Source organism: Pleurodeles waltl, chromosome 1_1, assembly GCF_031143425.1.
Source record: "Pleurodeles waltl isolate 20211129_DDA chromosome 1_1, aPleWal1.hap1.20221129, whole genome shotgun sequence".
In the NCBI taxonomy this organism is placed as follows: domain Eukaryota; kingdom Metazoa; phylum Chordata; class Amphibia; order Caudata; family Salamandridae; genus Pleurodeles; species Pleurodeles waltl.
Window position 1 is genome coordinate 484482631 of NC_090436.1, and position 14332 is coordinate 484496962.

General features: G+C 46.5%; 1 protein-coding gene across 1 annotated transcript in view; it reads left to right on the forward strand.

The window, feature by feature from the left end:
- The window catches only part of RASA1 (RAS p21 protein activator 1), a 700806-nt gene that overhangs the window by 407226 nt on the left and 279248 nt on the right, over positions 1-14332 (forward strand). Inside the window, exon 19 of the mRNA XM_069224876.1 lies at positions 3901-4016. Within this exon, the coding sequence (XP_069080977.1) occupies positions 3901-4016 (116 nt within the window). The remainder of the gene's footprint in view (positions 1-3900; positions 4017-14332) is intronic.

Genomic DNA, 14332 nt, shown 5'->3' on the forward strand with positions numbered 1-14332 from the left:
ACTCCTCAGCCACCACCATCTCCATCATTCCTTTACAAGACCTCTGGGGCAACCACTCTGATTTCTCTCGTACACAAATATACAGCAACTTCGACCCCAACTCAAGACACAAGAACTGATCAACCAGCTGCCCACTACCACCAGACCAGAAACTGGAAATCCCTGACCCCAGAAGAGACAGCAGAAATTCTTGAGAATAATTTGGTCTGGGTCCCCTTCCGACCCTTGTCCCCACCATAACTACAGCCTAGGAGGAACTCTGATCATCTACCATCTCACCACCATCATCAACACCTCCATCCAAAGTGGAGCCTTCCTGGATAACTGGAAACATGCAAAAATCACAGCGGTCCAAAAATGGCTTCTCAGCTACAACCCCATCTCATTCCTGCCCTTCCCATCCAAAGCCCTGTAAAAAGCTATCAACAAACAACTTTCCAACCATCTTGAACAGCACTACCTACCTACTAGACATCTTGCAGCCTGGATTCCATGACTATCACATCAGGGAAACTGCTTTCAGAGGAGCAACTGACAACATCCGGACCATCATGGGCAAAGAGGAAACTGCATACTCATACTAGTCAACTTCTCTGTAGCCTTTGATACTGTCTCCCACAGCACCCTTATCACAAGATTTCAAAACTCTGGAGTACATGGTCCTGCTGTGAGATGGTTGGCCTCTTTTTCTCTCCAACAGGTCCCAGCAAGTCAGGCTTTCGCTATGCACTTCTGAACCCAATAACTTCATCTGCAGAGTCCTTCAAGGATCACCCCTGAGCCTTACCCTCTTCATCGTTTACATGTGGCACTAGCACACGTCATAAGAGCCCTCGGAATCAAAAAACTTTCTCAAATGCAAATGACACCTTGCTCATCCTCTAACTCACAGAAAACAACCACACCACCAGGACTAACTTCACCACCTGCATGTCAAACATAGCAAACTGGATGGAACAGAAGTGCCAACAATTAAACAAGGATAAAACAGAAGTCCTGATCTTGGGGGCCAAGATCTGTCCATTGGACGATTCTTGGTGGCCAACAGACCTGGGCCCCGCACCCATCCCCACTGACCAAGCTAAAAACCTCAGCATCATCTTGGACGACAGATTCTCGATGGCCAAACAACTGAACACCCCTCCCGGTGCTGAAAAGTTTTTCATTTCAATTCCTCCCTTTCTGAAGGATGTTCCACATTTCGAAGGCAATATTGGGAGTAGTGTGGGGGAGGCTGCACTCCCCCTCTCCCCTTCAACGTGCCTATGAAGCACATGATCAGCATGCATCAGTATGTATTAGTTTATATGGAAGCCAGATATATCACCTAATGCTGCCAGCATACTGCACAGTATCGGGATCATACTAGGCAGTCATTTAAACCAGTATGTTACCGGCATGTATTTAAACTGCATGTTACAATTGTCTAAGTTACTACTGTTGCCCTTCCCCATATATAGCAGCTCAACATTGGGCCTGGCTCCCAGAGCAAATAGTACAGAGGGAAAGGGACATCCATGCTCTGTTCCTTTAACCCAGTGCTTCCAAACCTTCTAAAGGCACCATCCACTTTTTAGAACTAAAAAAGTTTGTGAACCACATAGCTTTAATGTACATGATGCGGGCGCAAATTCCTAATGTAATAATTTTTTAATACTGTTGTTTAATATTTATTAATCAAGAAAGAATATTGCTGCCTGCAATAACGACACCTACTGGCTGGTGCGCAGAGCATAAAGCGTGCATTGCCAACGGAGTGCTATGACACAATCATGCACAATCTGGTAGAACATAATCAGATTTTTTTTCCACCAGGAATTTTGTTAGGAATGTGTTACAGTCATTAAAATATGGGTGTAGTTTGCTTCTAACCCATTTGCGCAGAAGCTGAAATCGCAATCCTTTGATAGCTGATACGTAGATAATCCTGACAAAATGTACATCTGCTTTTTCTGCTGTTTTAGCAGATCAGTAGGCTCAGTCTGACTTTGGGGATGCAGATTGCAGTATCTTGGTCTTGCCAGCTGCACACACCTCTTCTCAGGGCCAGTGGAGGACTAGGCTATCTAGAGAATTTAATGTAATTACTTTCAGACCAGTTCTGCAGGAAGGCCTGTAGGACTGATTCAGTCAAAGTTAAAGTGTGTGCTTGATTTGGAACTCACTCCTCCCCAGGCCTAGTGGTCCAAATACTTTGTTTATGAAGTAAATGCAACCTGATACTAGTTGATAGGCGTGCTTGTGTTCCCAGTGATGTGTGTGTTCCCATGATTGTCCTATTTAAATCTTGTTACAGCCGATTAACCACTAACATATTTCCACATCTTCATATCTCTCATCTTTGAAGAGAACTTTCCTGTTCTCATTGAAAAAGACATGGAATTAGGTTATGGTTATTCTGTTGTAACATGATTTGAATAGGACAATGCTGCGAACACACACATCACTAGAACCCACCTAAAATCTGTTTGAAACCCACCACTTGGTCGTAACCCATATTTTAGGTATCACTGCTGTACCCAGTTGTCCAACATTACCACTTTGGTTGTATGCTGGACCAATGGCTGTGTGATTCGAAACATGATACAGCCAGAATAAAGAGAACCGAAGTTCATATATTGGAGCACATGTAACACCTAATGCCATGAGACTTCTGCCATCTCATTGGCTGGGAAAAATGCTCTGGTTTATCAACGAATTGTACGGAGAAATAGGAAAAGTACTCTTATATGTTCCGATATTATTTGTGCCCCACGTCACCTAGAAAGCTTTCTCCTGGCCACTTGAGTATCTGTGTCTTGTGAGCCGTCGAATCTGTTGCAGGTAGTGATGTTTCAGCATTGTGATCTGATATACCATTAGAATGTCCCACCCACAGCATGCAGGTACAAGCATGTTGTCTGTTTGGGATAATAAGATAGTCATCAAGTTTTGGACGTAAATGTTGGGTATGAACTGATCCGCACCCATCCTGCTTGCCCACCCGCATTATATATCAGCTTTGTAATTCTTGGATGCAATGTATGGAGGCATCCTTTAACCTCTCATCTGCGTATGATATGTATGAGGTATAGTACCATCTTTAAGATATCTTTTCAACTTTCTCACTAATAAGATATCTCCTTTTGGAGGGCAGCTTCTCGTATTGGCCCCAAACCAGTTTTCCCTAGTAGTAGTGCAGTAGACATCCTAGACCAGGAAAAGAGGGACAGGAGGGATAGAATCCATTTGCCTACAAAACGTTTCTGATGTACTGGAGAACTTTGTGTGGAAATCTGTGAATTTGTGTCATATGAGGGGTGTCCTGTACCTAAAAGTGATTTGAGCAATCTGCTTAGAGGTGGAATGGGTGTCATGTTGGGGGGCACCCCACCCCATTTTCCCTAACGTCCCTTTGAACACAGAGAAGAAAAGACAAGAATGTATGAGACAGGGTAGTTGCTGCTCGGAATTCAATTACATGAAATATGTAACTGTTACTTGCCTGTGCTTGAACTCTGCTAGATTCACCGTTCCTAGGACTTTAGAGAAAGACAGTACGCAACAATGCTTAAGATTAATCTACCAAATGTGGTGTCTAGGATATTTCTGATGCAAAGTTTCTCTAACATTACCATCACCTGCAGCCATAGCTCCATTCTGGAATCATTGTTTGAGAGTGATGTGTGCCGAGGGTGGACCAAATCCACCAGGAGGAGTGCTGTGTTGCAGATTTTCAGGGCACTCTCACCCTTCCTGTAATTGCTGTACTAGAAAAGTTTCTAGTATGCTCATTCACCTTAAACTTCTTTAGTATTGATAGTAACTGTGCACTAGCGATAGTAAGACAAAGTATGATTGTTTTACCTTTTTAAATTGTAATTACCCATAGCAATGTTTTAATTTCTCTTACTTTTTTAGCTAAATCCTTCAAAATTGGAAAAAAACGAAGATGTAAACACTAACTTGGCTCACCTGCTGAACACACTTTCTGAATTAGTAGAGAAAATTTTCATGGCTTCAGAAATTTTGCCTCAGTAAGTTATTTTTCATCTTCACATGCTGCAGCAATTTCTGTAGAAATGGGTTGTGTGAGAGTGTTGTGAATTTCAAATTTAATATATTTGAATCTCATCGGAGTATGGCTCACCACTTGCTGAATATCTGTTTATCATGCCACGTGATCATTTACTGACTATGTCTGGTTGGCTTTTCAAAATAGTTTATGAAACTTTTCAGTAAGATTTAATAAATGATTGCAATGGTGCACATTGAAAAATGTAGGGACCCCAACTCACTGGTCTTGAGACCCAAGTTTTTAAACAAAATATGACAGTATTTTTGTCTTATGTTTGGTTGTTTGTTTCCTTCTGAAAGTTTGTGTTACTTCAACTGAAGTATATGTGAAAATACTTTTGAAGACTCTAGAGGCTGGTGAAATTAAATCTGCCTAGAAACAATCAGATGCTTGAAGCGAGAATGACAGCTGAGCTGCTGGAGTGGCGATTCCCAAATCTGTATCTAATTCTGTGTAACTGAGAAGGTGGGCTATTGTTGGACGTTGGTTTGGAAAGTGGAGGGCTCTCAGTAGAATCTGCATAAGAGGTCCTCTTAAAGTTGAGGAGCATATCTTCTTTGTAAGGAAGTGGTACCTCAAAATGCTAGACCTCACACTGATTTCACCATCCTTTTGAGGAACGTCATCCTATGTTGGATTAACTAAGGGGTGGGATCGCAAGGCTATCTCTGCTTCTGTCATTACAACTCCGTTGGGCTTCATAAACCTGTGCATGTTTTGTGTTAAAAAAAACTGCACTCTGATGCTTCCACTGCTGCATTTTCTTTTTGTATACATCTTTTTTTGTTTTGAAAAGCAGGAAAAAGAGAAGAGCATTACAAAATAACCATAAATCAAGGCACGTAACACAGCAGATATTATCACTGAGTATGTGAATTCGATTCACGGTACGTAGAAATAAATCTGCACCGTATGCAATAGCAATTTGATCATTACATTTCTCACATTATCCTTTGCCTGAAGGTACAAGGAATCCAAACCACTGTTGCAGTTTGTAGGAAGTTGGCTCTGTATATACTATTTCAAAGTAAGAAATAGTGTGCACAGAGTCCAAGGGTTCCCCTTAGAGGTAAGAAAGTGGCAAAAAGAGATAATTCTAATGCTCTGTTTTGTGGTAGTGTGGTCGAGCAGTAGGCTTATCAGAGGGTAGTGTTAAGCATTTGTTGTACACACACAGACAATAAATGAGGAACACACACTCAAAGACTTACTCCAGGCCAATACGTTGTTATATAGAAAAATATCTTTTCTTAGTTTATTTTGAGAACCACAGGTTCAAGATTTACAAGTAATACTTCAAATGAAAGGCATTTCACTCAGGTATTCTAGGAACTTTGAATAATCACAATATCATGTACAGTTTTGACGAAAATGGCAATACGCTATTTTAAAAGTGGACACAGTGCAAAAATCAACAGTTCCTGGGGGAGGTAAGTATTTGTTAGGTTCACAGGTAAGTAAAACACTTACAGGGTTCAAAGTTGGGTCCAAGGTAGCCCACCGTTGGGGGTTCAAGGCAACCCCAAAGTTACCACACCAGCAGCTCAGGGCCGGTCAGGTGCAGAGGTCAAAGTGGTGCCCAAAACACATAGGCTTCAATAGAAACAGGGATGCCCCGGTTCCAGTCTGCCAGCAGGTAAGTACCCGCGTCCTCAGAGGGCAGACCAGGGGGGTTTTGTAGGGCACCGGGGAGGACACAAGCAGGCACAGAAAGTACACCCTCAGCGGCACAGGGGCGGCTGGGTGCAGAGTGCAAACAGGCATCGGTTTCAGATAGGAATCAATGGGGAGACCCGGGGGTCTCTTCAACGATGCAGGCAGGCACGGGGGCTCCTCGGGGTAGCCACCACCTGGGCTAGGCAGAGGGTCACTAGGGGTCGCTCCTGCACTGGAGTTAGGTTCCTTCAGGTCATGAGGGCTGCGGGTGCAGTGCTGGTTCCAGGGGTCGGGTTCCTTGTTACAGGCAGTTGCGGTCAGGGGGAGTCTCTGGATTTCCTCTGCAGGCGTCACTGTGGGGGCTCAGGGGGGTCAACTCTGGCTACTCACAGGCTCGCAGTCACCGGGGAGTCCTCCCTGTAGTGTTGGCTTTCTGCAGGTCGAGCCGGGGGCGTCTGGTGTAGAGTGGAAACGTGTGGTCTTAAAAGTTGCTTCTTTGTTGCAGGAAGTTGCAGTTTCTTGAACAGGGCCGCTGTTCTCTGGAGTTTCTTGGTGCTTTAGATGCAGGGCAGTCCTCTGAGGCTTCAGAGGTCGCTGGTCCCTGTGGGATGCGTCGTTGTTGCAGTTTTCGTCGAAGTAGGGAGACAGGCCGGTGGGGCTGGGGCCAAATAAGTTGTTGTCTCCGACTTCAGTGCAGGGCTTCAGGTCAGCAGTCCTTTTTCTTCATTAGCTTGCAGGAATCCCTCTTCCTCGGTTCTGGGAGCCCCTAAATACTGAATTTAGGGGTGTGTTTTGGTCTGGGAGGGCAGTAGCCAATGGCTACTGCCCCCGAGGGTGGCTAACACCCTCTTTGTGCCTCCTCGCTGTGGGGAGGGGGGTACATCCATAATCCTATTGGGGGAATCCTCCTTCTACAAGATGGAGGATTTCTAAAAGTAAAAGTCACCTCAGCTCAGGACACCTTAGGGGCTGTCCTGACTGGGGGGGTGACTCCTCCTTGTTTTCCTCATTATCTCCTCCAGCCTTGCCCCAAAAGTGGAGGCAGTGGCCGGAGGGGCGGGCATCTCCACTAGCTGGGATGCCCTGTGGCGCTGTAACAAAGGGGGTGAGCCTTTGAGGCTCACCGCCAGGTGTTACAGTTCCTGCAGGGGGAGGTGAGAAGCACCTCCACCCAGTACAGGCTTTGTTCCTGGCCACAGAGTGACAAAGGCACTCTCCCTATGTGGCCAGCAACATGTGTGGTGTGTGGCAGGCTGGCAAAAACTAGTCAGCCCACACTGGAAGTCGGGTATGTTTTCAGGGGGCATCTCTTAAGATGCCCTCTGGGTGTATTTTACAATAAAGTGCACACTGGCATTAGTGTGCATTTATTGTGCTGAGAAGTTTGATACCAAACTTCCCAGTTTTCAGTGTAGCCATTATGGAACTGTGGAGTTTGTGTATGACAGACTCCCAGACCATATACTCTTATGGCTACCCTGCACTTACAATGTCTAAGGTTTTGCTTAGACACTGTAGGGGCATAGTGCTCATGCACATATGCCCTCACCTGTGGTATAGCGCACCCTGCCTTAGGGCTGTAAGGCCTGCTAAAGGGGTGACTTACCTATGCCACAGGCAGTGGGAGGTTGGCATGGCACTCTGAGGGGAGTGCCTTGTTGACTTAGTCATTTTCTCCCCACCAGCACACACAAGCTGGGAAGCAGTGTGTATGTGCTGAGTGAGGGGTCTCCAGGGTGTCATAAGACATGCTGCAGCCCTTAGAAACCTCCCCTGGCCTCAGGGCCCTTGGTACCAGGGGTACCAGTTACAAGGGACTTACCTGAGTGCCAGGGTTGTACCAATTGTGGTGACAAAGGTACCGTTTAGGGAAAGAACATTGGTGCTGGGGCCTCATTAGCACGGTCCCAGCACACTTTCAAATCATAACTTAGCATCAGCAAAGGCAAAAAGACAGGGGGTATCCATTCCAAGGAGGCATTTCCTTACACAGTTTTATTAGGTTAAGTCTACTATTACATCTGCCTCTGCAGTATTGCAAAAGGAGCTTAGATGTTCGTTCTTCAAAAAGTACCCTACCAATGCACAAATTGTTGGAAATGGATTTGACCTTTCAAAGCATACAGTAAACACTGTATATAATTTTGTTATTGTGATTTGGTTTAGGGATGGTGTGTGCAGACACCAATGGTTGAGATCTAGGTGGAAATGTTAGCCTATACATTCAGTGGTGTGTTTCTTCAAATCCAAGTCTGCTGAGCTTTTGGAAATTGTTGCACAGGTCTTTTTACTCCTTTTAAGCTCTTAGCCTATTAGAATCGAGCAACCTTACTTAAACAGGATATGCTCAATAGCCATAGCTACTGTTCCCCGCAGGCTGTCCTGACTCAGTTCAGGATGATGCTCCAGTGGAAAATATGTGATCTGGATATTAAGTAGGTGTTTGAGCAAGTGGGAGTCTACAATTCACCTGAACTACTCTGACCTCATTTTCCCCTGTCACACAGGGGAGAGCATTTGATTTTAGTGGCGAGGGGAAGTGTTTCGAAAGATGCATTAAAAAATAACTTTCCAAGCACCTGAAAGTGACCTTCCCATCACCTGATAAATTTTGGGGGTTCAGGTGTTTCTTGACTCCCAGGAAGGGAAGAGTGATTTCACCTGGCCTGGACCTTTGTCTCGACAACAGATTGTTATGAAAAGTCTAGACTGAACTTGGGAATATTTCCTACCCGGAGATATGGACATTCAAAAATATAGTTAGCAACAGGTAAGTAAAGGCCTAAAATAACATGGGGCACTAACGGGGGCTGGGGGGGCGTATGGGGGCATTCATATACTAAAAAATAGAATGTGAAAATCACTCTCAACCCACACTACCACCCAAGGACCCTTAGGACTAAGGAAGTACTTAAAGCCCAAAGGTAAGTAAGTAGGATTCCACAGGTGTCTGTGTGCAGAGTAATATCGGGTCAGTGTTCATAGGCTAACGTGAGGCAGTCGCAGTTGGAGTTTTCTCGTTTTAGGACCCTTCCCAGAAGACCCTGAGGAAACCCGTTGGGACAAGAGAGGTTGGATAGTGACCCCCCTTATGGATACCCAGAGCAGTGGAGTACCCACACCGGGGAGCCAAGGTGCATAGGGATGAAATTGTGTCGAGACCTCCTATTGAAGTCAGTGGGGACCTCGATTGTCCAGCTGCTGATGTGAACCATGGACCAGGTCGGTCGAACTCAGGCATGGATTCCGGAAGAAGAGGACCTAGGGATAGAGGGAACAGAGTCCAGGTCACCGGGAGGTGTCCAGGAGGTACAGGATGGCAATGCCCACCCTTCTTTGTGATGCTTTCCGGTAGGACGGTGGACGAAGAAGTGCAGTTGTGGAGCCCAGGGGATGCAGGAGAGGATCTCAGGAGTCCTGCACGAGCTGTTGAATTGCAGAGTGGTCAGCGGGGCCACCACCAAGCTGTGGCAAATGCAGGGCAGCGTTGCACGGAGTTTGCAAGATTTGTGGGGACCAGCAAGGTCCAGGTGACCCATTTTTGGCAGGTAGGTCAGGGCCAGCAGAAATCATGGGAGCCCCCCAGCAGGACCCTTTGCTAGCAGGCACAGGGAGGCCTCAGCAGCACAGGAAAGAGGGAGGCTCACATCGCAGGAGTTGCAGAGAGGACATCGTTCTTGGAGTTGGAGAGTGCTGGAGGCGAGGGCTTATTGGAGCTAGGAGATCTTCAGGCTGAAGAGCCAACAAGCCTTGGCAATGACTAGCAGACACAGTTCCAGCGAGGGATCACATATCTCCAAGTTGCAAGGATGATAGGTCAGACCTCTGAAGAGCCACAGAACCACCACCTGTGTTGCAGAGCCTTGAAGAGTCCATGGGACAGCAGGATCCACAAGTTGGTCATTGAGGTGTCTGTGGATGCGGGAGAGTGACTCCTTCACTGCAAGGGAAATTACTTCTTGCTTTCCTAAGTGCAGGCAGAGTCCCAGTGACTCTGGAGGATGGACGGCCTCGGGGTTGCAGAAGTCTTTGCAGGACTTGGAAAAAAAGTTGCAGTAGGAGGTCTCCTACTGGTTACATACTTGCTCTTGGCAGCTGCAGTCCTGGTGTCTAGGCTGCAGAAGTGTCTTGCAGGCGATTCTTGAAGTCTGGCAGACAAATCTGGGGTCCCACAGTTAGGGGAGCCCTTAAGTAACACAGAAAAGGGGTTGGACACTTACTGCAATGACCCACCTGTCGAGTGGGGCAGGGACGTCACCCAGCTGGACTAACAAGTCAGACGCTCCCAGGGCTTCTGCTCATCTTATTTCCAAGATGGCAGAATCAAGTGGCCACCTGGCAGAGGTCTTTGGACCTCCCTAGGGGAGGTGCTGGACAAGGGGATGGTTCTCAGTAGATGTCCAAGTGTCCCTGATTGATATGCCCTGCAATAGCTCCCACCTTTTTGGTGGCAAAGCTGACAGGATGCTCAAGAGCTTTCAGGAGAGCCAGGTAACTGGCAAATCACTTTGGCTTTCTCAGTTTGCTTGTCCCAACATCAGTCCTTTTGTACCTAACGCAGCAGTGGCCAGTGCACAAATGAGTCTGCAATATCACCCGTATCCTCCAGTATTGTAACTTGCTCAGTCATTTTGTGGGTGGCTTGTGGACCACATAATTGACAAAGCTGCAACCAATTTATTTCTTGGTGTTTCCTGTTTTCAGTTTTTATATTTTGTGAATTCCAGAGGATTTTTTTCACTGTTTTCCTAACTTCTGAAAATTAATGGTTATAAGTGTTATGCTTTTCTGAATTTTGAAAAAGGAGCTCCCTCACCTTCACACAGACAGTGCTTACCATTTTATTTTCATAAAGCTGAAAATATATGTCTGTTTGACCGAAGCCTGGAGGATGCATGGTGTTAAATGGGCTTAGAATCCTGCCTGCTACTTTGCAAATAAAAAGAGTAAAATTGAAATATGATATGGTTTGAATTTATGCAGCCAAATGTATGGTAAATGTTGTCACTTACAACTTATTGGAACAGAGTCAACAGACACCTTTCTTTGTGGTGGAGTTTTTTTTCCAGTTAAGCTCCTGCTACGATGTCCACCCATCTTCCAGCTTCTTTTGAGAGCCTTCATTAAAATTGTGCACTTGGCTGTCCTAATGGTCAGGCCACTTCATAGAAACTGGGATCATTTGTGGTGAATTTTGCTCTGGACAGAGCAGCTCAGAGTTGGGATCTGCGTTTGACACTCACTTTAACATTCAAGAGTGTATTTTACTGATGGATGGCTTCACTTTTGACTCTCCTGCAGTTACAACAGGAGATGAGTTTTAAGCATGCTATCTGTATATGCACTGCACTCTGTGTAACAGTATGCTGCGATGCATGCAGCAGAAAAAAGTGAAACAAGGATGTTTAGGAGCCTTGTTTACGCTCTGTTAGGAGTGCATTTAACTCAGAGGTTTTTGGAGGTGGAAGCTCCAATAGTCACTGGAAGAGCTGCCTAGGTCTCACTTGCAAAACCTGAGAAGCACCTGTTCCTTGCTGCAGAGTATCCCTTTTTGATGACTCTAATTTTTGACATTTATATACTGAAGACATGCTGCAGACTCAGCTGAGAGATGAAAAATCTGCTCATGCAGATTGTTATTCAGAAGCCTGCATTCTTTTACACTTTTTTTTTCTGGGTGATTAGATCTCGGCTTGTGCAGTCACTGCTCATTGCAAGAGGTGAATCTCTAGTTCTGGAGAATCTAACCCCTTCATGCAGATGAAGCCTCTATTACTTTAGCAATTAAATCTCTGGGTACATACAGTATTTGCTATTGATGACACAGGATCTATTTGTGGAAATTGCAATGCATGCAAAGACCCTCTATCCTATGCAGACTTTAATTGCATGGCTGCTCTACCTAAAGATTACTGTGTAAGGTCCTCTGCCCTGCTGGTTCAGGGCCGCTTAATTGCAGATATCTGCAGAGACTTCTTTACTTAGAGTAATCCCCAGGCATTAGACTGGGTCCGGATGTATTTGAGCCGGTAGGTGGCGCCATTTGGTGCTGCATCAGTCGTACCGCAATATGGTTGAGCAAATGCTGCCCATGGTCTAGGAGGCGGTCCAAACCATACTCCTCCATGCTATTGCCAATGGGAGGGACACAGCAAGGTTCACCTTACAGTGCGGTCTCTATGCTACTGACTCGCTGGGTGGAGTGATTTGATAGTCTGTGGCCCTTCGGTGCCATGCCTGGCTGAGAACAACAGTTTTTTCAGGGTATGCCCAAGCCTTGCTTATGGACATGCCCTTTGATGGCTATTGGGTTCTTGGATTAGAGGCAGAGTCAGCGCTGGCGCTCTTTAAGGGCAGTAGAGCTACAGCCAGGTCCATAGGCTTATCCTCGGCCACTTCGCGAGGCGCACCCGATGATTGTCGTCGCACTCAAAGCCGTCGAGTAAGTCAGGCAAGTTCCACATGCATAAAAAAGTCGAACAAGTTGAAGAGGTCTTTGACTTCACCGTGCCCATCGAAGACTTCCAACAAGGCATGAGAGCATCAGCACTCCAGGCCTTGCGCTTCGGCAGAGCCTGAATCAGGATCCATTCCGCACTTCCCCGACTTTACTTCCCCATCCACCTTAAAGACTTTTATGAGGCCATGAAACTCGTATTTGGGTGGCCCAACCCCACTGGATCACCTTTGTGCCCCTCAGGTTTGGGAGGGAGCCCCACTGGATCCCCGCAAGCAGGTTCATCCTCAGCACCAGTCGGGCCCCTTAAATCTCTTGTTGGATCCAGAGTGAAGGTGGTGGTGAGACCTTTCTCAGCACCCACTCTTCAAGTCCACCGTCCACCCCTTTTTGTGACCACAGAAAACATCTCCAAACACTTCCATACCCTCCCAGCCACCATGGGCAGCATGCTTCCATGGCTTTTTGTGACTGAGGACATGGGTCCCGTAGACCACATGGGACAGGTATGCAGAGGACTGTCCTCAAACCCCCCAATCGCCCCCATAAAAATTACCCACCACCACCATCAGCAGTCATTGCTTTCATATCCTTTTAGTTGCCCTCCAACCATCATTGGCATCCAGTGGGGGACAGGATATGCCATCACCTGCACCACTGGTGGTCAGTATCCACCAGCTACTCCCTTCCCATTATGACTATCCCTTCACCGATGCTACCCACATAAGAATGGCTGATGAAGTACCACTTCAACTTGCTCCGTCAGGAAGTGCTGGCTTTCTTGGCCAAGGCAGCCACAGAAAGTGCGCCAGTATCAAAGTAGGTAATTGTTCCTAATCCCTCTACTTTCTGTTGCCCAAGAAGGACAAAGCCTTTCGTCCGGTGTTAGACCTGCACCTTCTCAATCTTTTCCTGAAAAAGGAGAAATTCAAGATGCTCACATTTGCCCAAGTTCTGTCTGCCCTGGACCCAGGAGACTGGATGCTAACATTGGACTTCCAGGAAGCATATCTTTACATCCCTGTCCTGCCTGCTCACAAACATTACCTGCAGTTCATGGTGGGCCAAGAGCACTTTGCATTTGCAGTGCTCCCTTTCATCCTTACCAGCTCCCCTTGGGTGTTCACAAAGGTAATGGCAGTGGTTGCAGCTCATCTGCGGACGTTCCTGTCTTCTCCTACCTTGACGATTATCTGTTGAAGATGTGCTCACCTTAGCCAGTCGTCTCCCACTCCCAGACTATGGTGAACCTTCTGCACTCACGGGGATTCACTTTGTCAATGTGCCAAAGTCAGGTGTGACTCTCAGATACTCCCTTTCGTCAGAGCTGTTCTGGACACAGTGCGGCTGTAGGCCTACAGATTAGTCACTTCTGGGATTGGCAGACCATTTGGGAGAGGTGGAGGTCAGATGACTCTGGTCTCCGGTGGAGTCCGAGCTTCACATCAACATGTTGGAGTTTCCGTCCATCTTTCTTCCTTCAGTCAGGGGAAGACTGGTGCACTTGTTCATGGACAACACCACTGCTATGTGGTACTGCAAAACACACAGCGGTGTGGGGTTGTTCATCCTATGTCAAGCACCTCTGCATCTCTCGACATGGCTGGAACGCCAGAGCATTTCTGTGGTAGTTCAACACCTTGCAGGGCTTTCTGAACGCCAGGACAGATGAACTTACCCGAAGATGCCTAGTGGATAACAAATGTCATCTCTACTCAGAGGTGGTTCAAGGCCTCTTTCAGCAGAGGGGCAACTCTTGCTCGGAGATGCTTTTCTTCACGAGTGGAGCTCCGGCCTCCTGTATGCATTTTTCCCAACACTACTCCTGCCCAGAGTTCTCAGAAGATCAGGAACAACTGGGCCCTAGTTATTAGTGTGGCTCTGGATTGGGCACATAGATTCTGGTATCCGGAGCTATTGAGCATGACCATCTTTCCTCAATCAGGCTGGTTCTTCAAGAGAACTTGTGTTGCAGCAACAGATGAAGGTTCTCCACCTGTATCTGCGTACCCTTCACCTTCTTGAGTAGAAATTGAATGGCAACAGTTCACAGCTTTTGACCTTCCGCCCGAAGTCTGAAATGTTATTCTGGCAAGCAGATGTCCCTCCACCAAGTCTGTAAATGCCTGCCTTTGGGATAAGTTAGTGACATGGTGTGAATT